A 23656-nucleotide genomic window follows, 5' to 3' on the forward strand; every position below is an offset into this window, starting at 1 on the left:
ATAACATTGAAGCAATTTTATTAGCCAACATATATATACACATACCTGTGTCAAAGTCTTATCAATGAATGGATCAGTCTATAGCCCTCTAAGCCTAAGTGGACCTGTCGCTTGCCTTATCAGATGTAGTAGTTCTCAGTATACAGTGGTAAGGTAATTAACTACCCAAATAGTTATTTGGCTAGATAAAGAGTCATGGCTGCTGTAATGTTTTAGGCTAAGGCTACGATTTTATTGACCTTTAGGTTTCAGATAACACAATTATTATAAATGTTAAGGTGGGTTCACAAAAGATAGGAAAAATGTTAAGCATTATTCGTAATTAATATAGGTCAATGTCTTCGATTCAACTGAAGTAAGCCATAGTCTAAAGGAGCATTTTTTGACTTTCCTTCAAAACAATAACAAATCCGTTAGATACTTAGATCTTAAGTATTGCCGGTTCGTGACTAAGTCTTTCATTGGCTGAACAAAAATATTTATTTCTGAATCACTAGTGAAAGGCAACTTTGTGAGAACTCTAGTGCTTCATTTATTAAGTACCAGATGACTAATTCTACTTAATCTCAGTCAGTACATATAAGTATAAGTATAAGTATAAGTATAAGTATAAGTATAAGTATAAGTATAAGTATAAGTATAAGTATAAGTATAAGTATAAGTATAAGTATAAGTATAAGTATAAGTATAAGTATAAGTATAAGTATAAGTATAAGTATAAGTATAAGTATAAGTATAAGTATAAGTATAAGTATATGTATAAGTATAAGTATAAGTATAAGTATAAGTATAAGTATAAGTATAAGTATAAGTATAAGTATAAGTATAAGTATAAGTATAAGTATAAGTATAAGTATAAGTATAAGTATAAGTATAAGTATAAGTATAAGTATAAGTATAAGTATAAGTATAAGTATAAGTATAAGTATAAGTATAAGTATAAGTATAAGTATAAGTATAAGTATAAGTATAAGTATAAGTATAAGTATAAGTATAAGTATAAGTATAAGTATAAGTATAAGTATAAGTATAAGTATAAGTATAAGTATAAGTATAAGTATAAGTATAAGTATAAGTATAAGTATAAGTATAAGTATAAGTATAAGTATAAGTATAAGTATAAGTATAAGTATAAGTATAAGTATAAGTATAAGTATAAGTATAAGTATAAGTATAAGTATAAGTATAAGTATTAAGTATAAGTATAAGTATAAGTATAAGTATAAGTATAAGTATAAGTATAAGTATAAGTATAAGTATAAGTATAAGTATAAGTATAAGTATAAGTATAAGTATAAGTATAAGTATAAGTATAAGTATAAGTATAAGTATAAGTATAAGTATAAGTAATAAGTATAAGTATAAGTATAAGTATAAGTATAAGTATAAGTATAAGTATAAGTATAAGTATAAGTATAAGTATAAGTATAAGTATAAGTATAAGTATAAGTAAAGTATAAGTATAAGTATAAGTATAAGTATAGTAAGTATAAGTATAAGTATAAGTATAAGTATAAGTATAAGTATAAGTATAAGATAAGTATAAGTATAAGTATAAGTATAAGTATAAGATAAGTATAAGTATAAGTATAAGTATAAGTATAAGTATAAGTATAAGTATAAGTATAAGTAAGTATTAAGTATAAGTATAAGTATCAGTATAAGTATAAGTATAAGTATAAGTATAAGTATAAGTATAAGTATAAGTATAAGTATAAGTATAAGTATAAGTATAAGTATAAGTATAAGTATAAGTATAAGTATAGTATAAGCATAAGTATAAGTATAAGTATAAGTATAAGTATAAGTATAAGTATAAGTATAAGTATAAGTATAAGTATAAGTATAAGTATAAGTATAAGTATAAGTATAACTTAGTAGGGATAAGTCTAAATATAAGTAATAATAGGTATATAAATATTGGTAAACAATGACAACCACTTCAAATAGGAATCTTGATATCCGTGGCAGACTATTGCAATTCCTGAAAACCTTTTCCACTTATATACAGATTAAATTCGGGTAGCACTTAACAGCACGCACAAGATAAACGTATCGGTTATCGTCAGACAAAGGTTCAATGTGGCTATACCATATATAAAGGCGGTAGGTAGCGCCGCTGAACACAAATGGAAAAATGGTCAAAACAATCGCATCCTGGCTGTACCTGCTCTGTGGGCTGATCACTACGATTAACGCCACGGGTATAAATGTGGAACTACCACAGAACTACCAGATAGAGCGTGTGGACTATCAACAGATCAGAAAGCTGCAGTCGCTTAGCCTGGAATTCACGCAATACTTTCAAAATAGAACTGCGAAGGACCTGGATATATTCAACACACGGGTGCCCAACAAAGACGATCTGCAGTGCATGGCCGATATGGGCCGATGGATGAACGATCTCACATCGGGCCGTCTGTGGTCCATGAAGAGTGTGTTACAATCAATAGGGTCACAATCAAAATACAAAATACAAAAACATGATCTCTTACTCTCGTTCGATAGTGATCGATTCCTGGGGCTCTATACCATCGGGCATATTCTATTTGAATTTCTTGGATATGGGCAACTATGGTGAATGCATCAAGATCAGCAAGGAAGTGAGCAGCGGCCATTCGATCAAGGGCAAATACTGCTTTACCGAGATACCCATTATGCAAATGTTGGGCATCCCCTCGGACAAGAAACTTAGGATTGGCATTTGCTTTCCTTCTAGTTGTTCGCCTGGACATATGGACATATTTCTTGGTAAGGTCATTCAACAATTGATTGGCTTGAATAGCACAACGGGCTTGGTGAACGAAAAGACCTGTCGGACCAAGGAACGAGAACCTTTGGATGGCATTGCTATATTGACTATGTAAGTGAAGGAAATTCGAAATACGAAAGGTGACATAATCAATCAATATCACTGATTCGTTGGCTCTTTAACAGTGTTCTCCTATCTATATTTGCTGCCTTGGCTTTGCTAGCCACCTTATATGATTATTTCCTATGCTCGGATCAAGGTAAGTTGCTTCTGTTAGACACCTCAAGCTCTGTAATACTCAAGTTTTAAAAACTCTTATAAATACTTAGTGCAAATGCCTGCTTTGATCAGAGTCTTCTCCATACGAGCTACATCTCGTTCACTCTTCCGCATTACCCCGCCGAAGTCGAATCCGAATGTTATCGAGTGTCTGCATGGCATACGCTGTTTGTCTCTCATCTGGGTGATCCTTGGACATGAGTATATGCTCAACGCTCAAGGTCCCAATGTCAATGGGCTAGGTTTCATCTACGTAAGTCAGCTTAAAAGATCTCCCCTTTCGACTTTCCACTGGAACCAGATTGATATTGTTTGATATTCCAGTGGGCTGAAAGACCTTTTGCGCAGATGATAATTCATGCCGAATATGCCGTGGATACGTTCTTTGTATTAAGTGGATTACTCGTCGTTATGGTTGCACTGCGTGCCATGGAAAAGTGAGTCTACGACACTATAAATTAATGTAATTAATATTCTATAAAAACGGATTTATTACAGAACCAAGGGCAAGCTGAATGTGCCATTGATGTATCTGCATCGATATCTACGTCTCACTCCTCTGCTGGCTATGGCCATATTGGTCTACATGAAATTGATGCCTCGCATGGTAGATGCTCCTCTGGCTAGTGAAAGCTTCGGAGACTCTGAGAAATGTAAAAGCACTTGGTTCTGGACGCTGCTCTATGTTCAGAACTATGCTACCAAGGAAATTGTAAGTGCCTCTTAACCTCACATGCGCGTCAAATTCACTTTCTTTCTTTAGTGCTTGGATCACAGCTGGTATCTGAGCGTAGATATGCAGATGTATATACTCTCACCCATATTGCTCTTTGCACTCTACAAATGGGGCAAGAAGGCAGCCATTGGCACAGTGGTCCTTATCGTGTTACTAACCGTCTGGCTTTTTACTGTCATGATGGTCGGAAAGCATTCCGTGTTTATGAAGTAAGTCTTCTATGAAAAGTAAGGCATTAATGAAGTCTTTTTAACCTAACTTTGGGACTTTTATTGAAACTAAGTCTAGGTGCTTAAATTCAATCTGTCATTGTCTACCATAACCATATTTATTCACACTAATTTAATCTAACCAGTCAATCGATATCTTTAGTCACTTTAAAAATCAAATCACTTCAGCTCTACTCAGCGTGACATTTACTCCACTTAAACTCTCTATAACTTTACCTAACCCCACCTAAATCCAATATTAATTCACTTTTCCTATAGAAATCAGGATAATTCGCAAACTCTGCTCTATTTCTACACCCATCTGCACGCCACTCCTTGGTTAGTTGGTGCCGTCTTTGGCTACTTCCTACATGTGAATCGTGGCAAATGCTTCAAGCTGAATCGCCTAATGGTCTGGTGTAGCTGGCTAATAGCGCTGGCCATATTCTTTGCCTGTGAGTTTTCACTGCTGCCATATGTTAAGTGGATTGGCCGGGATTTGTCGACATTATCCGATTCGCTCTACTATTCTCTAACGCGCATTGGCTGGCCCATAGGTCTCTGCTGGGTGATTTTTGCCTGCATGCAGGGCTATGGCGGCATGGCAAATAGTTTCCTATCCTCACCGCTGTGGCAGCCGCTGTCGAAGCTCTCCTATTCCGCCTACATATGGCACATGTTCATGGAGGAAATTAATGCCAGACGTTATCAGACCAATACCTACTTCTCCAACTATGAAATGGTAGCTAACATTTTCTTAATTTTCTCCTAAGACTTTATCTTCTACTTCTCTTGGTAGATGCTCAAATTCTGGGAAGACTTTGGGTTTACTATACTCATTTCCTATCTGACGTACATTACTATTGAGGCACCATTGGGTGGCTTGGAGGGCTTGCTTCTGCCCGCTCGAAGACCCAGTCCTAAGCCAGCGGTCGATGCACAGCCCAAGCCAAGAGAGGTCTCCGAACCAGTCAGGAATAATCAGTTCAGCGAGAAGGCGGATTTGCCGCAGCTGGTGAACGATGTGGAAGCAGCTCCAGATACCTCCTCCAGTGCTTCAGCTGTAAATACATAATTTAATATATATAAATATATATATATATATATATATATATATATATATATATATATAGATAATGCATTTTTTTTATTTACAATGTTAAGTAGATTTTATAATTAGTAAATAAATATATTAATTTCAAATGGAATCTATTAGTTTATTTTTCTTTATTTTATTGTTATACCATTATATATAATGGTTTTGTTAAAATGTATGTTATAGGCAGAAGTGTGGCAGATCTATAAAGTATCAGGGCGACAAACCGAGTCGATTTAGCTTTGCCCGTCTGTCTTTATGTGTGAACGCGTAGAATTTTGTAGCTTTTTACGGCAACTTCTAACGCACGCATACATGTATTTCCTATGAATGTTTTTTTAATGCTTGAAACAAACTATGAAAAATGTTATAAGAACGCAAGTAATACTGGAATCAGGGTAACCCCCAGGTCTGGGACCCGGCAAGAGCTTTCATAGTTGTTACTTCTACTGAAATTTTAAATCGCCTGCATTTGATAGCATTCACTCAAAACCCTGATTACTTGAAATACCACAATCTACCTTATATATATTATATTATATATATATTATATTATCATGTATTATTTATTCGTCTAAATATAACATATAATCACATAATGTATATATATACATTATTTACAGGGCATATCAAAATCATTAATACTTTAAGGCAATCTTATTATCCAACATATTTTTAAATACCTATATCAGCTTTATCAGTGAATGGATCAGTTTATGGCCATCTAGTTAAGCCAAAGAGAACCAATCGCTTGCCTTATCAGCTATAGTAGTTCGTAGTAAGGCTATTAGCTACACAAGTAGTCAATTGGGTAGATAAAGAGTCTTGGCAGCTGCAGTGTTTTGGCTACACATAATTGTTATAAATGTTAAGATGGGTATAGAAAATATATTCGTTATTATTCGTTATTTATTAGAAGGACATGGCTTAATTATGGCATATACTAGAATTCGTACACCATTCACTGAGAACAATAAAAAATATGACAGGTAGGAATACTATCTTAAGCATTGGCTAGTGACTAAGTTTTCAATATTTATGTCTGAGTCACTCGCTAAAGCTGACTTCAAATGGATCGTAACCAATTAATGATAGCTAAATTGATTATTTTATTGAGTACCGAACGGGGAATTCGGTTTCATCTCTATATAGGTATTATGTAAATAATTTGACACGTGCCTCAGATAATGAGCATATGTCCCAAGCAATTTAAGACTATCACAGAGCTTATAAGTATAAGTATACCTATAAGTATAGGTATAAGTATAAGTATAAGTATAAGTATAAGTATAAGTATAAGTATAAGTATAAGTATAAGTATAAGTATAAGTATAAGTATAAGTATAAGTATAAGTATAAGTATAAGTATAAGTATAAGTATAAGTATAAGTATAAGTATAAGTATAAGTATAAGTATAAGTATAAGTATAAGTATAAGTATAAGTATAAGTATAAGTATAAGTATAAGTATAAGTATAAGTATAAGTATAAGTATAAGTATAAGTATAAGTATAAGTATAAGTATAAGTATAAGTATAAGTATAAGTATAAGTATAAGTATAAGTATAAGTATAAGTATAAGTATAAGTATAAGTATAAGTATAAGTATAAGTATAAGTATAAGTATAAGTATAAGTATAAGTATAAGTATAAGTATAAGTATAAGTATAAGTATAAGTATAAGTATAAGTATAAGTATAAGTATAAGTATAAGTATAAGTATAAGTATAAGTATAAGTATAAGTATAAGTATAAGTATAAGTATAAGTATAAGTATAAGTATAAGTATAAGTATAAGTATAAGTATAAGTATAAGTATAAGTATAAGTATAAGTATAAGTATAATAAGTATAAGTATAAGTATAAGTATAAGTATAAGTATAAGTATAAGTATAAGTATAAGTATAAGTATAAGTATAAGTATAAGTATAAGTATAAGTATAAGTATAAGTATAAGTATAAGTATAAGTATAAGTATAAGTATAAGTATAAGTATAAGTATAAGTATAAGTATAGTATAAGTATAAGTATAAGTATAAGTATAAGTATAAGTATAAGTAGTATAAGTATAAGTTAAGTATAAGTATAAGTATAAGTATAAGTATAAGTATAAGTATAAGTATAAGTATAAGTATAAGTATAAGTATAAGTATAAGTATAAGTATAAGTATAAGTATAAGTATAAGTATAAGTATAAGTATAAGTATAAGTATAAGTATAAGTATAAGTATAAGTATAAGTATAAGTATAAGTAGACGTAGACGTAGACGTGCTTGAATAATTGAAGAAGTCATTACATGGAAATACCCTATCTAATCAAAAATGATTTGCTTATTCACCTCGCATTCATATATTCATATTATACATATTAATGTATTTCATTTGGCTTCTGTTGAAGTTTGAGTTATGTGATTTTATATAAACATTGATAATCAAAGACTAAGCTAAGTCTTTTTATACCCTGATCCCATTGAAAATTGGAAATCAGAGTATAACGGTTTTTTTGCAAATGTATGTAACAGGCAGAAGGAGGCGTAACAGACCATATAAAGTATATATATTCTTGATCAGGACGACAAGCCGAGTCGATTGAGTCCTGTCCGGCTGTCTGTGAACTGTGTAGTTCCGTGTATAGCACGCGCAGGTCAAGTTTGTTTTAAGTCGAATAAAAACATTATTGAAATACAGTAAATAAATTATATCTCGAACGTCTAACGAGATAGAGCCTCCTAATTCTGTATTTAGTTTTATGCATATTTTATGCAACTTTGGTTTTTGTTGGATTTTGGATACCGGCTCCAAATTTCCCCAAATTCTTAAAATTTAAGCTCAGTTGGAACTAGGGCCATTATGTGAAGGCGCTTGCATCTCAAGCCAATAGGATATGTAGATCATATGCTGAAAATTTCATTAGAATCCATTCAAATGCGTGTATTCTTTTCTATTCCCAGAATCGAGAGCTGCAGTGGCTGCGTTGGTAGAGGCGGCGCTCGTATGCAGCAAATACCAGGGTTCGACACCGGTGGAGTTGAAATATATTTTATTGATAAAATTTTTTTTAATTTTGAAGTGGCGGTGTTGGTAGAGTTTGTGCACGTTGGTCTCGTAATGTCGTTTTTTATTTGTTTTCTTTCTTTTTGAATACTCGATACAAGCTACGGAAAATATTAATAAAGGCAAATAGGACTGGGATCAGGGTATCTCCTAGTCAGGCACCCCGACTAGAGCTTTCTTACTTGTTTAAAGTATTTTAAATGGAAATCATGATATTCTTGGCAGACTATTGCAATTCCTGAAAACCTTTAGCAAGAAGTACATATATAGATTAAAAACGGGAATCACTTAAAAGTGCGCTACAGATAAAAGTAACGCTTATCTCTAGAGATAGGTTCGATGTGGACAAACTATATATAAAGGCCACGCGTAGTACCAATAAGCACAATGCAAAAAATGGTCAAAACAATCGGAACTTTGTTGTGCCTGCTCTGTGGGCTGATCACTACGATGAACGCCACGGGTATAAATCTGGAACTACCACAGAACTACCAGATAGAGCGCGTGGACTATCAACAGATCAGAAAGCTGCAGTCGCTTAGCCTGGAATTCACGCAATACTTTCAAAATAGAACTGTGAAGGACCTGGATATATTCAACACACGGGTGCCCAACAAAGACGATCTGCAGTGCATGGCCGATATGGGCCGATGGATGAACGATCTCACATCGGGCCGTCTGTGGTCCATGAAGAGTGTGTTACAATCAATAGGGTCACAATCAAAATACAAAATACAAAAACATGATCTCTTACTCTCGTTCGATAGTGATCGATTCCTGGGGCTCTATACCATCGGGCATATTCTATTTGAATTTCTTGGATATGGGCAACTATGGTGAATGCATCAAGATCAGCAAGGAAGTGAGCAGCGGCCATTCGATCAAGGGCAAATACTGCTTTACCGAGATACCCATTATGCAAATGTTGGGCATCCCCTCGGACAAGAAACTTAGGATTGGCATTTGCTTTCCTTCTAGTTGTTCGCCTGGACATATGGACATATTTCTTGGTAAGGTCATTCAACAATTGATTGGCTTGAATAGCACAACGGGCTTGGTGAACGAAAAGACCTGTCGGACCAAGGAACGAGAACCTTTGGATGGCATTGCTATATTGACTATGTAAGTGAAGGAAATTCGAAATACGAAAGGTGACATAATCAATCAATATCACTGATTCGTTGGCTCTTTAACAGTGTTCTCCTATCTATATTTGCTGCCTTGGCTTTGCTAGCCACCTTATATGATTATTTCCTATGCTCGGATCAAGGTAAGTTGCTTCTGTTAGACACCTCAAGCTCTGTAATACTCAAGTTTTAAAAACTCTTATAAATACTTAGTGCAAATGCCTGCTTTGATCAGAGTCTTCTCCATACGAGCTACATCTCGTTCACTCTTCCGCATTACCCCGCCGAAGTCGAATCCGAATGTTATCGAGTGTCTGCATGGCATACGCTGTCTGTCCCTCATCTGGGTAATCTTCGGACATGAATATATGCTCAATGCCAAAGGTCCCAATGTCAATGGGCTAGGCTTCATCTACGTAAGTCAGCTTGAAAGATCTCTCCTATTTCGGCTTTCCACTATAATTTGACTAAATTGATATTTTTTGATTTTCTAGTGGGCTGAAAAACCCTTTGCGCAGTTGATAATTCATGCCTTCTTCTCTGTGGATTCCTTCTTCCTATTAAGTGGTCTACTCGTCGTTATGGTTGCACTGCGTGCCATGGAAAAGTGAGTCTACGACACTATAAAAAGTATAATTAATATTCTATAAAAACGGATTCATTACAGAACCAAGGGCAAGCTGAATGTGCCATTGATGTATCTGCATCGATATCTACGTCTCACTCCTCTGCTGGCTATGGCCATATTGGTCTACATGAAATTGATGCCTCGCATGGTAGATGCTCCTCTGGCTAATGAAGGCTTCGGAGACTCTGAGAAATGTAAAAGCACTTGGTTCTGGACGCTGCTCTATGTTCAGAACTATGCTACCAAGGAAATTGTAAGTGCCTCTTAACCTCACATGCGCGTCAAATTCACTTTCTTTCTTTAGTGCTTGGATCACAGCTGGTATCTGAGCGTAGATATGCAGATGTATATACTCTCACCAATATTGCTCTTTGCACTCTACAAATGGGGCAAGAAGGCAGCCATTGGCACAGTGGTCCTTATCGTGTTACTAACCGTCTGGCTTTTTACTGTCATGATGGTCGGAAAGCATTCCGTGTTTATGAAGTAAGTCTTCTATGAAAAGTAAGGCATTAATGAAGTCTTTTTAACCTAACTTTGGGACTTTTATTGAAACTAAGTCTAGGTGCTTAAATTCAATCTGTCATTGTCTACCATAACCATATTTATTCACACTAATTTAATCTAACCAGTCAATCGATATCTTTAGTCACTTTAAAAATCAAATCACTTCAGCTCTACTCAGCGTGACATTTACTCCACTTAAACTCTCTATAACTTTACCTAACCCCACCTAAATCCAATATTAATTCACTTTTCCTATAGAAATGAGGATAATTCGCAAACTCTGCTCTATTTCTACACCCATCTGCACGCCACTCCTTGGTTAGTTGGTGCCGTCTTTGGCTACTTCCTACATGTGAATCGTGGCAAATGCTTCAAGCTGAATCGCCTAATGGTCTGGTGTGGCTGGCTAATAGCGCTGGCCATATTTTCTGCCTGTCTATTTTCATTGCTGCCATATGTTAAGTGGATTGGCCGGGACTTGTCGACATTATCCGATTCGCTCTACTATTCTCTAACGCGCATTGGCTGGCCCATAGGTCTCTGCTGGGTGATTTTTGCCTGCATGCAGGGCTATGGCGGCATGGCAAATAGTTTCCTATCCTCACCGCTGTGGCAGCCGCTGTCGAAGCTCTCCTATTCCGCCTACATATGGCACATGTTCATGGAGGAAATTAATGCCAGACGTTATCAGTCCAATACCTACTTCTCCGACTACGAAATGGTAGCTAACATATTCTCTTTAATTTTCTGCTATTTGCTAAGATTCCATCTTCTCTTGGTAGATGCTCAAATTCTGGGAGGACTTCGGCTTTACTATACTCATTTCCTATCTGACGTACATCATCTTTGAGGCACCATTGGGTGGTTTGGAGGGCTTGCTTCTGCCCGCTCGAAGACCCAGTCCTAAGCCAGCAAACGATGCACAGCCCAAGCCAAGGGAGGGCTCCGGGTCAGTCAGTAATAATCAACCGCAGCCACAGCTGGCGAACGATGTGGAAGCAGCTCCAGAAGCCTCTTCCACTGCTCCAGCTCTGAGCACATAAGCTTATATATATAATTACTTTTTTTATATTTATGTTATGTTTATAAGTAGCTATATATCCACTTGAAACGAAATACAGGTTTCATTGTATTATAAATGAAAATATACAAAATGGAAGCGTTGTGTGTATTTTAAGTGTTAATAAAATAAATAGTAAAACTAAAAATCAACTCAAATGAGGCATTTAGATCAGCTATTCAACTAGAATTAAAGCCACAACTAAATCCGAAGTAAAAGCTCATTTGAAATAGTTTTACTGATTTATTTCCCAATTGAAATCATTGAATAAGTTTTTCGTGAATAACATTTCATTCATCCCAAAAGAAAAGTAAGCAGCCCACACTCTCAAGTGGGTCGACATAGACCTTGCAACAGGCCTTCAAAGCGATTTCCAAAGACTTTGATCGCAGTTAACCATAACGCAGCTGTTGGTGCCTTGAATCAATTATGATTAGTCGTTTGTTGGATACTCAACCAGTAATTTGATAAGGTGCTTGGCTACTACACATTACTGTCCAATTCGCTCGAACATGATTATTCCATTTATAACATTATCTGTCCAAAAAAAACCAAAAAAGTGACCGGCATGCTTATCAATAAAAGTAACATTTGGCATAAGTTGATGTTTATAGTTGATATATAGTTTGCCCTAGGGTATACGAGGAATATATGAGCATATGACACATTGATATCCCGCTTTTGACACTTTATAAGATGAGGATACGAGTATGATTTCCAAATTCAAAGTCTCTTTCTTCAATAGTAGCCTTACGAACAGAAGATCGGACGGACAGACGAATGGATAATGTACAAAACCAATATACTCCTTCACTGTGTGAAACTACCAAAATGAGATTTTATGCTAAGCCTTAAATGTTATCAACATTAACTTCAATATGAAAAATAAATTTAGTTTGATTATTGAGAGCTGTCCTAAGCAGCATAGCTATACATGGCCTATAGTTAAATTGTTTGATAACAGATGACTGACAGCGTTATAGCAAGTACAGACAGGTTAAATTGTATTGCATACTTCTTGGCTTTACAGACCCACAATTTATTAAGTCGAAAAAAAGTGAATAGTTCCGTAGTCTACTACGTCTGTGTAATAGCAATAGACTTTTTAGCATACTCTCCTTGTCGAATCAATGGCTTATCTATAGAACTATAACAATTTAGAATAGTTCAGAGGGCTTACAGTAATTTTATATATAATATATTAATTTTTTTATATAATTTTTTTTGCTTAACTATTGGTTAATCATTAATTTTTTTTAAACCTTTTGTTTTTTTTTTTTATATCTTATATAAAATATTTACTTTTTTATATTATTTTGTTTATTATATTTTTTAGTTTATCGACTGTTTTATGAGGTACTTATTCAGTTTATAATTAAAGTTAAACATTTAAATTAAAATTTTTATTTTTTTTAATTTTTTATTATAATATTTAATTTTTCATTTAAAATGTTTTTTTTTTGTATATGTCATATCATATATATATTTTTTTTTTTATCATATATGATAGAATATATTTAAAAACCTTAAATATTTCTCAAAGCAAATATATATTTTAAATTTGAATTTATATGTAATAAAATTAATTTTTTATTTCAACTTAAATTTGTATTTTTGTCTTAAAATTATTTATAACATATTATTTTAACATATTCCATTCTAGTTCACAACCGTGAACTGATTCGCTTTTGTTACAAATTCAGAGGTAGACAAAAAATTAAAAAAAAATATTTAAATATCACATCTACTATATTTAATAAATTTGTATAATTGTTTTAAATAAATAGTATAAAAATATTAAAACTAAGCTACTTTTATAAATAATAACAAAATGCCTAACTAATTGGAGCTATTTTCTGCTCCATTTGTGGACCATGCTCTATGAGAGACGGCACTAACTGGGCAATTGTGATCTTTGAAGTTGATGGAGCTTCTACTGGCTCTGGACTAGGACGACGATTGGGCAGCAATAACATCTCCAAACCTGCAAATGGCGCCTCGAACAGAATGTAGATGGCATAGGACAGCAAAATCGTAAAGCCAAAGTCATGCCAGAACCGAAGCATCTAAAACAGAGATGTATGTAGAGGTATGTATAAATATATATCTGGCAGATATTAGATATGTATTGAGATATACGCACCACTTGATAGTCGCTGAAGTAGGTGTTGGTGCGTGTGATGCTCAGGTTGTGTATCTCAATGAATGCATGCCAGATGTATGCGGAATAGGAAAGCTTCGACAGGGGCTGCCAGAGCGGCGAGGAGAGGAAGCTATTGGCCATGCCGCCATAGCCATACTTGCAGGCAAACACCACCCAAGCCAGGGCCACGGGCCAGGCGATGCGCGTGAGCGTCACATAGAAGGCTTCATTCACAATGGGCAGCCGATTGCCATTCGCTTGATATGGATAGACGGCGAACATGCAGGTGAATATGAGGACCAAACTAGCTAGCCAGCCCAGCCAAACAGTTAGACGATTTAGCTTAAAGTTCTTGTTGCGATTCACATGCAGATAGTAGCCGAAGAGCAGGCCAACTATCCAAGGTGATGCACGTGTGTGGGTTGTGAAGTAGATCTTATTTATTCCATCATTTGCTCTCGCTCTGTAATGAAGGCAAATTATGTGAAATATTTGACATGAGCATCAAGCAGCTGTTAAAGCAATACTTACATAGAATAATCTTTGACTACCATCATGCTAAAGAGACAAGCGGCCAATAGCAGCATAACGACGACAATTCCAGCTACCGCCTTCCTGCCCCATTTGTAGAGACCAAACAGCAGAAGAGGCGCAATGATATACAGCTGCATGTCAACGCCCAGATACCAGCTATGACTCAGGCACTACGAAAGACCAGAACTAGATGTTAATCTTACACATATACACATATAGATAATATAGAGCATTTGATCAGTTACCATATTGCTGGTGGCATAATTTTGAACATAGAGCAAAGTGAAGAACCAATTCTCTTCGCAGACTGCGACTGAACTCTCGCTTAAGCCTTTGTGCAGCGGGCCACTGCCCAAGATGGGTAGAATTCGCATGAAGAACAGTATGGCGATGGCTAGGACAGGCGTAAGCCGCAAATAGCGATGGAGATACATCAATGGAACATTCAGCTTGCCTTTAGATCTGAGAAATAAAATAGTGAGGTTAGAGATGATTAAGTGAGGTTAAGTTACTTCATTAGAGTTACTACCTTTCCAAACTGCGAAGACCAACCAGAACCACCAGCAAGCCACTCAGAAAGAAGAAGGTATCCACAGAGAACAAGGCATGAAAGATGAACATGCTATAAGCCGATCTATACCACTGCAATCGAGAAAGGTAGCAAACATACGTACAGTCAACTGCTTAATAAATATATAAATTTCAGTGCCACTTACCGGAAGAATATCGACTAGATTGATATTGGGTGCTAAGCTCTGAATCATAGCGTCATGGCCGTAAACAACCCAAATTAAAGATAAGCAACGTATGCCATGCAGGCAGTCGATGACGTTCGGATTCGATTTGCTATCCACGAGACGAAAGAGCGAACGCGAATTTGCGCGTGCCGAGAATATCTTGACCAAGGCAGGCAATTGCTCTAAATAAGTGCAGGAAGAACATTAAAAACATTCTATGAAAATTATATTAAGCTAGTGCTACTCACGCTGATCCTGACACAGAAAGTAGTCGTAGCAGGTGGCCAAAAGCAAGGCGACTACAAAGACTCCAGAAAGCACGCTGGAAGCCAAAACGAATGTGGATGAGCAACAATGAGACGTAGTGCATCATTTTCTTGGCACTTACATGGTAAATATGGCCAGGCCATCGAGTGGCTCCTGTTCTGCGGTGTCGCAGCCGCTGGCGTTGATCAACTGCGTATCCGTGTTCAGCTCTAGATTGAGCAGCTGTTGAAAGAGCTGCCGTAGCAATAGGTCCATTTGAGCGGCAGTGCATGAGGCGGGAAAGCAAACAGCTGTCTTAACGCTCGACGTAAGCACTAAACCGCCACCCAACAAACTGCCCGGAATTATCTTGGCCAAGCAATATTTACCGCGCAGATGATAATCCGTATTTCCCACAGGGTGGTCTACTCTAACGCACTCATCAAAGTTGCCCAGATCCTGCAAATTGCCATGCAGTAAGCCAGCTGGTAAACGACCCCAAGAGTCAATCACTAAACATCGAGAGGGAACGAGAGCAAGAGCGAGATTGAAACAGTTAGAGTTAGTTTATTTTCACATAATTATCACTTACTTCGCAGCGCCCAAAGGCTCCCAGTTTGTAAGCCCTGGCTGAGCTTAGCGAGATCCTCCACACACTGAAGGTCCTGCTGATTTGGCAACTTTGCTGTGGGCGATAGCACATCTCTGATCGTTATGTTGCGATAGTAGTCGGCAAACTCGACCGCCAGATGGCGCAATTGCATCAAACGTTGAGGACGTTCAATATTTAATGGCTCTCCGTTGGCCTTGCCAAAGGCAAAGGCCGAGCCGCACAACACAAGAAAGTAAAACTGAATTTTCAACATTCTCGCTAGCTATGTCCAGTGTCTCTAATCATATGGCTATCCGTGGCGGTCCCTTTTATACCAACTTGATAAGCATTGGCGATCTGCTTTAAAATATTCGTCTGAACTTAATCAATAATTGGCCATTGATTAGAGCACAACGACAGACAGTACCGCGGTGGAATGTTGATCGCTCACCCGCAGTTTCGCCGACAAGCGTTAACGTCGAGTCACTATGATGGCGAACGAGTGGGGCAATTGTTTTTTACCCGAGCTAGGGATATTCTCTTAGTCACGACAGTAGCATTGGGTTCAATTTGGGCTTACAGTAGCCACTACATATTCATTATATAGGAATTATAAAATATGTATTACTAATTTTTTATAGTGAGATAAAGCAATATCTTTATGATATAAGCGGAGCTACTTATTGGAAAGGGTTTTGTCATACATACGAAAATCAATCGATATATATATATATATATATATATATATATATATATATATGATCAATCATCAATTCAAATTTCTTCTTATCTATTTAGTTTCGCAGCTGCGACTGCTTGATTAATTTCTAACTGAAGGACTGTCAGACTGATTGATACACTGACAGTCTGACTGATTGAATTTCTAAGTGTCTGTTGGCTAACTATTTGACTGTCAAGTTGACTGACTTACTGTCATAATTGACTGAGTAACTGACTCATTGGCAAATTAAAAGACCACTAACTGATTAACAGTTTGACTGATTGACTCACTGCTTGACTCTCTCAATGATTATTGTGTGATTGACTCTTAACTGACCAAGTAAATGACTGTCTAAGTGACAACCTGTCAAATTAATGGACTAATTGATTGACTTTCTGACAGGTTAGTTGTTAAACTGATGACTGATTGACTATGTGAATAATTGAATGTCTTGATTGAATGAATATTTTACTGTTTAATAGAATAACTGACTGACACTCTAATTGATTGAATGTTATTTGAATGGATTGTCTGAATGACTGGTGATTAACGCACAGCCCAAGCCAACATAACTACATAATGCAAGTCTTAACAAAAGTTTTTTGTTTTCTAAGTAGTTTTGACATGTGGGATTCAAGTCCATTTATCACGTGTAGTCGATTAAGATCTAGATTATAAGTATCGTCTAGCCCTTATCTAATCGAATGTTGAAAACCTGTTTTGGTGTTAATAATTATGAAAACGTTTGTCAAAACATTTCAGTTGAAACCCAAACAAAGGGAAAGATCTAAAAAAAATATGACCTAACTTAACTTAATTGTGAATTTATTATAAAAATTGCATATTTTCTTAGAAGAACCATTTTTTTTCGATTAGATTTAGCGTAGTCAGGTACTTTAACAACTTTGAATTAATTGGTTTAAAGTACATTTAAACTTGGCTGCCCTCAATCTAATCGTATAAAATTTGTTACTTCTGTTGAAATTTGAAAATGTGAAAAAACAAAAACAATTCTAAATAATTAAGCCCCAATAAAGAGCAATAATATATTACTTCCATGATGAGTCACATGTTAGTGAGTAAGTAAATAATACTTTTAATAAATAATTATATATTTTTGAGATATGTATGCATGAAATATGACACCTAACGATCAGGTTTCATATAATCTTATCATATGACAGACAGAGTCCACACGAGTCTCAACAAGGCCAACGAGAAAACGTGTACTTAGAAATATCTCTAAGCACACATCTAAATAATTGAAATCATTAAATTGCTTACAATATTTTTAATAAGATTAAATGGATTGTAGAACAGTGACTGTAACCCTTACCCTTATTAGAGTAAATACATTTTAAATACATATTATCGCTAAATGTACTTATCGTAAAGAGATTGATGTTATTTTATTATCTATAACTCTGGCATTTGTGTTGTGTACATACTCAACATTTTAAATTTATATAATGGCGCCAAATGCTATTTGCGATAAGTTGAATAAATACGATAAGAGTATAGAATACAATAAGGTTGCGATAGTTTTTATTAATCGATAATATATCTACTTTGTGCTCACATAACAATGCGCTTTTTTCCTGACTATACGATATGCAAGGAATATGCAATAGTTTTTATTAATCTACTTTGTGCTCACATCACCAATTTAAAATGGGCGCCAACTGTTTTCCTCAGTGCAACGAATATATAAATATTTTAAAAATTTTAATTAATAAAATAAATAAATTAATGCAAATATGAAGTACTGTAATTTAATAAAATCAATATCAACAAGTTTTTTGGGGTAGTATTTACAGCCAATAGCAATGACGTCATAACTTAACAATGATTACTCTTACCAAGTCTCTAAAATTCTAGCTACAACCCAACTAGGTTTTTTTTGTTAATTTAATTAAATGCTCTAAATAAATAATTGGCTTATTTTAATATACATTTAAATACATTTATACAAACTGTGCGCAAATGCAACTCTGGCTGTTTTGCCATTCACATGCGCGAGGTCCGTGCAGCTCTGCATGTACACGGCTAAGAAGAAGAATATGAGAGCTGACAGCTGTCAACTCGCTTTTCCTTTCTTTCCGGTCTCTGCTCCATAGAAGACGCAAAGTACGTGAAATTTATAAAACGAAATCTGCCAAATAATTGCAAATCCGCAAAAGTGTTTAATTAAATGAAATTGCATTGAATTCGCTGTTAAACGCAACGGCTGTCAATATACGTGTTGTGTGCATATTTATTGCAGTTTGCAAATTATTTGACAATAAGAATATATAAACAACAACAATAACGGAGATTCTAATATGTTTATATTTTTTTTTATCTTTTTGTTTTCGTTGTGTGCAGCATGTTCATGCCAAAGGCTCATCGTGTCGCCATTTATGAGTACCTCTTCAAAGAGGGCGTCATTGTGGCGAAAAAGGATTTCCATGCACAGAAGCATCCTGAACTGGAATCAATTCCTAACTTGCATGTGATCAAGGCTTTGCAATCGCTGCATTCTCGTGGATTGGTCAAGGAACAGTTCGCCTGGAGGCATTATTATTGGTATCTGACCAACGAGGGCATTGAGGAGCTGCGCACCTATCTGCACTTGCCACCCGAAATTGTGCCCTCCACACTGAAGAGGCCAACACGCTCCGAACCGTTGCGTCCACGTCCCGCTGCCGGCGGACCACGCGGCCCAGCCGATGCCTCCAAAACCGGCGAAGATCGTTCCGCCTACAGACGCGCCCCTGGTGGCAGCGGTGTCGATAAGAAGGGAGACGTTGGACCCGGCGCCGGTGAAGTCGAGTTCCGCGGTGGCTTTGGACGTGGCTCGCGCAACTAAAACGGTCACTTTTTTTTCTATTCAACTAAGTTTAAACCGAATTCCAACAGCAAAAGATGGAAAACACTATAAATTGTGTGTATGTTTTGTATTATGAAGCAGAAGCAAATTGCAGCAATGCAAGATGACAAAAATAATTATAAAGCAAGCGCAAAGTGAAACTAGAAATTTGTCTATCTAATTTTTTCTCGTTCTGTTTACGCGCTCTTTTGAGCAGCGAATCGGTTGTACAGTGGCCCTCCGCTAAAGGCAATGCCGGGTCTGTTCGATACTTGTGTAACTAAGCTCTGCTTTGAATAGCACATTCTGTTACCAAGGGCTATTATATATCTATATATAAAGGCGACTTCATTATAGACATGTGCGTTAGTTAGTTGAGGGAATAGAATGTATATATGTTGACTTAGCTATATACATATATGAAAGTATCTATCTGTCAAGTAAAGATCTATCTGAGCAAAAGATCAAATCATTAGTTATGCTTAGTAGACTATGGGATAAGCTTTTCGCAGTCTCGTCAACAATTAAGGCATGTTCAAATATATACTATGTTTCTTGATTTACAGGCAAAATAGATGACTATATCACATAAGACTTGATTTAGTCTTATCAATAACAATTAACAATATAATACAATAAAACAAAGAGAGAAAGACGAGACTAAAGAAACGTCTTCAAACACGTAAATTTATGTGGTAAAGGCAAAGTTTACTGTATGAAAGCCACAGTAAAGCCTCCCCAAAGTATTGGCTATTATGATAGAACTAAGAAAGAAACAGAAATATATAGAGGTGGTCAAAGCGAGGACTCTTTAAGAAATGTTTAAAGCCTGCGACTGACTTAGTCGAGAAAGTAAATTTCTCCACCTTTACAAACATGTCTCTTACAACAGTTATACTCCACAGATGAAATGTCATTAGTTATCCGTCATCAAATGCAGGAATACTACACAGGCCTAGGCGAAGATTTAAGTTGTGAGACATTTAAGCCTTGCTAACTGGCTTAGTTTTTCCTTATTTATATCAAAGATAGTTTTCTTGGATTTACGGCATATAAATAGACTTAAATAGGAACCTTTTTTTATAAAGAGATATATACTGAAGCCGAATTTAAAAACTTAAATTCCAGAAATTAAAGAATATCCGCTTTATATCCATTTCCCTTCGAGATAGATGCGTTTGATATTATGTCCCACTATAAGATTTCCTTTTCAGCTTTGAATGTCAAAAGAAGGACGTCTCGACACGAAGTAAAATCAAATCACTTAATTACACATAATCACATCACATAATTACAAGACGAGCCGAAAGACAAGGCTGAATAAGCAGAAGCTCAGCTGGACGAACAGAGAATATAAAATAAAATCTGCTGAACGCATTTTACAATTCACATTCGGGCTAATAATGAGTGACGAGAGACGAGTGATGACTTATGACTTATGATTTGGACAACCCATCTAAGAGTGAAGTTAATCATAGACTTATTAACTATCAGCAATGCAGCTATAATGGATGAGTTTCATCGAGGACTTGAAAAATAAATTCATTTCAAAACATGTTTAATTTACAATAAAAACTAATTATATATATTTCATTTATATACAAAATGTTTTCAATAGTTTCTCATACTTGGTTTAAATGTACACTTAAAATTGGATTATTATTTAACTTGTTTTTTCTTCTTGGGCTATCGACGCTTGATGATGATTTTTCCCTTGGCCAGATGCGACATGTTGATCTTGAATTTGCTCTCATTGGATCGTTTGACCCAGATCTAAAAGGAAATAGAAAGAGAGAGTGCGAGAAAGAGATTAGCTTATAGATATGTAAAGGATATAAGATTGGGATTCAATTACAAATATAGCTAGATAAGGTATCTAACTATATGTACAAGCTTTACATACATATCGATGTATATATGAATGTATATGTATATATGCAAAAAAATTGGGATGGTTTATGGGTAGAAGATCTAGATCTACAAGGAGACAGATGTGACAGAATGTGGTTTGTTGTACGCACCACCTCGTTGCCAATAGCCGTGATGGTGGCGGCAAATTTGTTTGTATCCTTGCCCTCGACATAGATCTGCTGGCCGCGGCAGAACCAGCGACGTTCGTAGAGCAGCTTGTTATCCTCGATACGTGTCTCCACATAGCTGTTCGCATCCGAGATCATTCCATGCGACGATTGTTGCTGTTGATGCTGCTGCTGATGTTGCTGTTGCTGCTGTGATTGTTGCTGCTGTTGGGTGTTTGTGTAGGAGCCCATGCCGTTCTGTTGCAGCGGCATCGGTTTGCCACGCTGTATCATCTTCAAATCTGATTCGATTTCCTTATCATCTAGTTGATAGACCAACAGTTGGCCTGTTGCCGGTTTGCGACGCTTCTCAATCACCGGCAGCGGCTCATTGGGCCGCCGTCGCAGCTTTCGCGTGACCGTTGTCTTAATTTCCATCGAATCATTGGTTAACTCCAAGCTATACCTCTCATTCTCGATCTGTCGCTTACGATCCTCGAAGTCAGCTATAAGATTATCTTTGAGATCCATCATTTTCTCATCGTATTCCTTTTGCGCCGCATTCTTCTCCAGTATATAGTCACGATCAACGCATTCACGCATATACTCCTTGTATATCTCGTTAAGACGTCGACGTTCCTTTAGCTGATTATCTAGCTTACGCAAGCGCTTCACATACTCGGGATGTAAATGTTGATTCAGCTCGTCAAGCTGCTTGTGAAGACTAATTAGCTTGTGTTGATACATTCTGTAAAATAAGAAAAGTTTGATTGGCTGATTTCTATACTTATATCTATAAGTATATCATTTAAATCACGTACTGTTCTTTCAGCTCGCTATTGCTGCCAATGTTATTATTGCTGTTCATCATAAAATTATTATTATTATTATTGTTGTTGTTGTTGCTGCTACTATTGTTGTTGTTGCTGCTGCCATTGTTGCTATTGTTGTTGTTAGAGGAGGAATTGCCATTGGTGCCGCCATAGCGATGCGGACTGGGAAATTCCGTTTCGCTTGCATCGTCTGTATCTGGAATTGTTAAACGTTTCATGATTGAATGTCAACTGCGACTGCTTTGCCTTTTCTTCAGATTTTTGATGTTTTTTTCTACTTTATATTAGTTTTGCTTACCTTCTTCGCTGCGTTCATCGCCAATTGACTCGTCATCATTGTCGCCTGAGTAAAGCGTATAGTAGGCATTCATTGTGGCAAACGTTGATTTTGCTATTACGTAGTTTGTTGTTTATTATTGTTTTAGTTTTTTATTCAATTTATTGCAATTGTTTATATTTCGTTTCGCTTTTAATATGCACACATACACACACGAACGTTTGCAAGCTACGAGTGCTGTACAATTCGCTAGTTATACTGCTCTGGCAGCGCTGTAGAAATTTAATCGATAGTTTTATTTTGCGTACTTTGCAACACTTACGGTTGGACCGTTGCAACGCAATGTCACCAGATTAAGTTTTTTTTAATGTTGGCGGTATATTTGAAATTTGTGTAAGATAACCTCAAAAATATGTAACTGAAAAATGTTTATATTGCATAAAACATGCTTCAAACGGAAAAAATATAATGAAATGAAAGAAAAGTGAAACTGTGAAAGCCAATTGAGTTTCACATATGCATTTGCTTATATAAATGTAAACAAAAAATTATATTCAAGAATTTTCAGCATGATGTATTAAATTGTATGATTCATGGTTTTATCTATATTATTATGAATGAATATACTACGTATCATAGTGGTTTGATGTGGGCTACAACCCACGTTTTAAAGAGCGCCCACAATTTTATGCATATATAGTTTTTTGTTTTGTACTATATCAAAATGTTTTCAAAGAATGTTTCGAAGTTTATGACAACGCACAAATATGCCAACAACAGCAACAACTGTGCACGAATTATATATATATGAATATACTTATATATTATTAGTCTCGAAACAATTTTAGTTTTGGCATTTCGAACGCTGTCGTCAAGCGTTCACGCCCACGCACAAGATCTATTTGCCTTAGTTGAGTAATTGGCGTATTATACATCAGCTAAAAATTCCATGCTAAATCATCGCTGGCGAATTTTGATTGATTTGCGTGACATATGCAACACATATATATATATATGTCGGTTAAATATATATACTAGCTACAGTAAAAATTCGAATAAGAAATTCAACAAAGTATTTGATATCATTTATCACACACAATATATCTTAAAACGCCTTTTGCAGTATTGCGCTTAGCAAGTTTTCGCTTAAGCGAGTATTCACTGTACATAAGCATCTTCATAAATCTATATAAGAGAAAATCTATAGCTAAGGTCGATGATGAACATTCTCGACGAATGCGAATGAGAAAATGTTTTTC

The 23656-nt window shown here is 35.7% G+C and overlaps 5 protein-coding genes across 5 annotated transcripts; 3 read left to right on the top strand and 2 right to left on the bottom strand.

Annotated features, from left to right (window-relative positions):
- Nucleotides 1-2137: 2137 nt before the first annotated feature.
- LOC111600609 (nose resistant to fluoxetine protein 6-like) lies at nt 2138-5051 on the top strand. Its single transcript, XM_030224060.1, has 9 exons — nt 2138-2435; nt 2509-2863; nt 2938-3011; nt 3082-3284; nt 3356-3468; nt 3530-3743; nt 3795-3976; nt 4256-4718; nt 4776-5051. The coding sequence occupies exons 1-9, from the start codon at nt 2138-2140 to the stop codon at nt 5049-5051; spliced, it is 2178 nt and encodes a 725-aa protein (XP_030079920.1).
- Nucleotides 5052-8511: 3460 nt separating this feature from the next.
- Nucleotides 8512-11446, top strand: LOC111593401 (nose resistant to fluoxetine protein 6-like). Its single transcript, XM_030224075.1, has 9 exons — nt 8512-8820; nt 8894-9248; nt 9323-9396; nt 9467-9669; nt 9748-9860; nt 9921-10134; nt 10186-10367; nt 10647-11109; nt 11171-11446. Exons 1-9 carry the CDS (start codon nt 8514-8516, stop codon nt 11429-11431), a joined length of 2172 nt encoding a protein of 723 aa, XP_030079935.1. The 5' UTR covers nt 8512-8513; the 3' UTR covers nt 11432-11446.
- A 1817-nt stretch (nt 11447-13263) lies between these two features.
- LOC111591975 (O-acyltransferase like protein-like) lies at nt 13264-15992 on the bottom strand. Its single transcript, XM_023303924.2, has 9 exons — nt 15701-15992; nt 15251-15620; nt 15111-15184; nt 14842-15044; nt 14655-14767; nt 14371-14587; nt 14123-14295; nt 13592-14054; nt 13264-13514 (listed from the first exon to the last, which is right to left on the bottom strand). Exons 1-9 carry the CDS (start codon nt 15972-15974, stop codon nt 13284-13286), a joined length of 2118 nt encoding a protein of 705 aa, XP_023159692.2. The 5' UTR covers nt 15975-15992; the 3' UTR covers nt 13264-13283.
- Nucleotides 15993-18470: 2478 nt separating this feature from the next.
- Nucleotides 18471-19437, top strand: LOC111591970 (40S ribosomal protein S10b). The gene is made up of 2 exons (XM_023303917.2): nt 18471-18548; nt 18786-19437. Exon 2 carries the CDS (start codon nt 18787-18789, stop codon nt 19267-19269), a length of 483 nt encoding a protein of 160 aa, XP_023159685.1. The 5' UTR covers nt 18471-18548; nt 18786; the 3' UTR covers nt 19270-19437.
- Nucleotides 19438-20894: 1457 nt separating this feature from the next.
- On the bottom strand, nt 20895-22581 carry LOC111591976 (sin3 histone deacetylase corepressor complex component SDS3). The gene is made up of 4 exons (XM_023303926.2): nt 22419-22581; nt 22109-22316; nt 21291-22035; nt 20895-21042 (listed from the first exon to the last, which is right to left on the bottom strand). The coding sequence occupies exons 1-4, from the start codon at nt 22489-22491 to the stop codon at nt 20956-20958; spliced, it is 1113 nt and encodes a 370-aa protein (XP_023159694.1). The 5' UTR covers nt 22492-22581; the 3' UTR covers nt 20895-20955.
- Between the last annotated feature and the right edge of the window lie 1075 nt (nt 22582-23656).

The sequence above is a fragment of the Drosophila hydei genome, unplaced genomic scaffold (assembly GCF_003285905.1).
Source record: "Drosophila hydei strain 15085-1641.00,03,60 unplaced genomic scaffold, DhydRS2 tig00000349-arrow-arrow-pilon, whole genome shotgun sequence".
Taxonomy (NCBI): Eukaryota; Metazoa; Arthropoda; class Insecta; order Diptera; family Drosophilidae; genus Drosophila; species Drosophila hydei.

What these genes read in the sequence shown, in the direction of transcription:
- LOC111600609 (XM_030224060.1), top strand. Translation starts at nt 2,138, where the DNA reads ATGGTCAAAACAATCGCATCCTGGCTGTACCTGCTCTGTGGGCTGATC. An exon ending in GGCATTGCTATATTGACTAT is followed by an intron (nt 2,864 to 2,937) that starts GTAAGTGAAGGA and finishes GCTCTTTAACAG; the next exon opens with TGTTCTCCTATCTATATTTG. An exon ending in GCACTGCGTGCCATGGAAAA is followed by an intron (nt 3,469 to 3,529) that starts GTGAGTCTACGA and finishes GATTTATTACAG; the next exon opens with AACCAAGGGCAAGCTGAATG.
- LOC111593401 (XM_030224075.1), top strand. Translation starts at nt 8,514, where the DNA reads ATGCAAAAAATGGTCAAAACAATCGGAACTTTGTTGTGCCTGCTCTGT. An exon ending in CCGTCTGTGGTCCATGAAGA is followed by an intron (nt 8,821 to 8,893) that starts GTGTGTTACAAT and finishes CTCGTTCGATAG; the next exon opens with TGATCGATTCCTGGGGCTCT. An exon ending in ACTTCTCCGACTACGAAATG is followed by an intron (nt 11,110 to 11,170) that starts GTAGCTAACATA and finishes TTCTCTTGGTAG; the next exon opens with ATGCTCAAATTCTGGGAGGA.
- LOC111591975 (XM_023303924.2), bottom strand. Translation starts at nt 15,974, where the DNA reads ATGTTGAAAATTCAGTTTTACTTTCTTGTGTTGTGCGGCTCGGCCTTT. An exon ending in GAGCCTTTGGGCGCTGCGAA is followed by an intron (nt 15,621 to 15,700) that starts GTAAGTGATAAT and finishes CTCGATGTTTAG; the next exon opens with TGATTGACTCTTGGGGTCGT. An exon ending in ATCTAGTCGATATTCTTCCG is followed by an intron (nt 14,768 to 14,841) that starts GTAAGTGGCACT and finishes TCTCGATTGCAG; the next exon opens with TGGTATAGATCGGCTTATAG.
- LOC111591970 (XM_023303917.2), top strand. Translation starts at nt 18,787, where the DNA reads ATGTTCATGCCAAAGGCTCATCGTGTCGCCATTTATGAGTACCTCTTC.
- LOC111591976 (XM_023303926.2), bottom strand. Translation starts at nt 22,491, where the DNA reads ATGAATGCCTACTATACGCTTTACTCAGGCGACAATGATGACGAGTCA. An exon ending in CGATGAACGCAGCGAAGAAG is followed by an intron (nt 22,317 to 22,418) that starts GTAAGCAAAACT and finishes TAACAATTCCAG; the next exon opens with ATACAGACGATGCAAGCGAA. An exon ending in AATAGCGAGCTGAAAGAACA is followed by an intron (nt 22,036 to 22,108) that starts GTACGTGATTTA and finishes CTTATTTTACAG; the next exon opens with AATGTATCAACACAAGCTAA.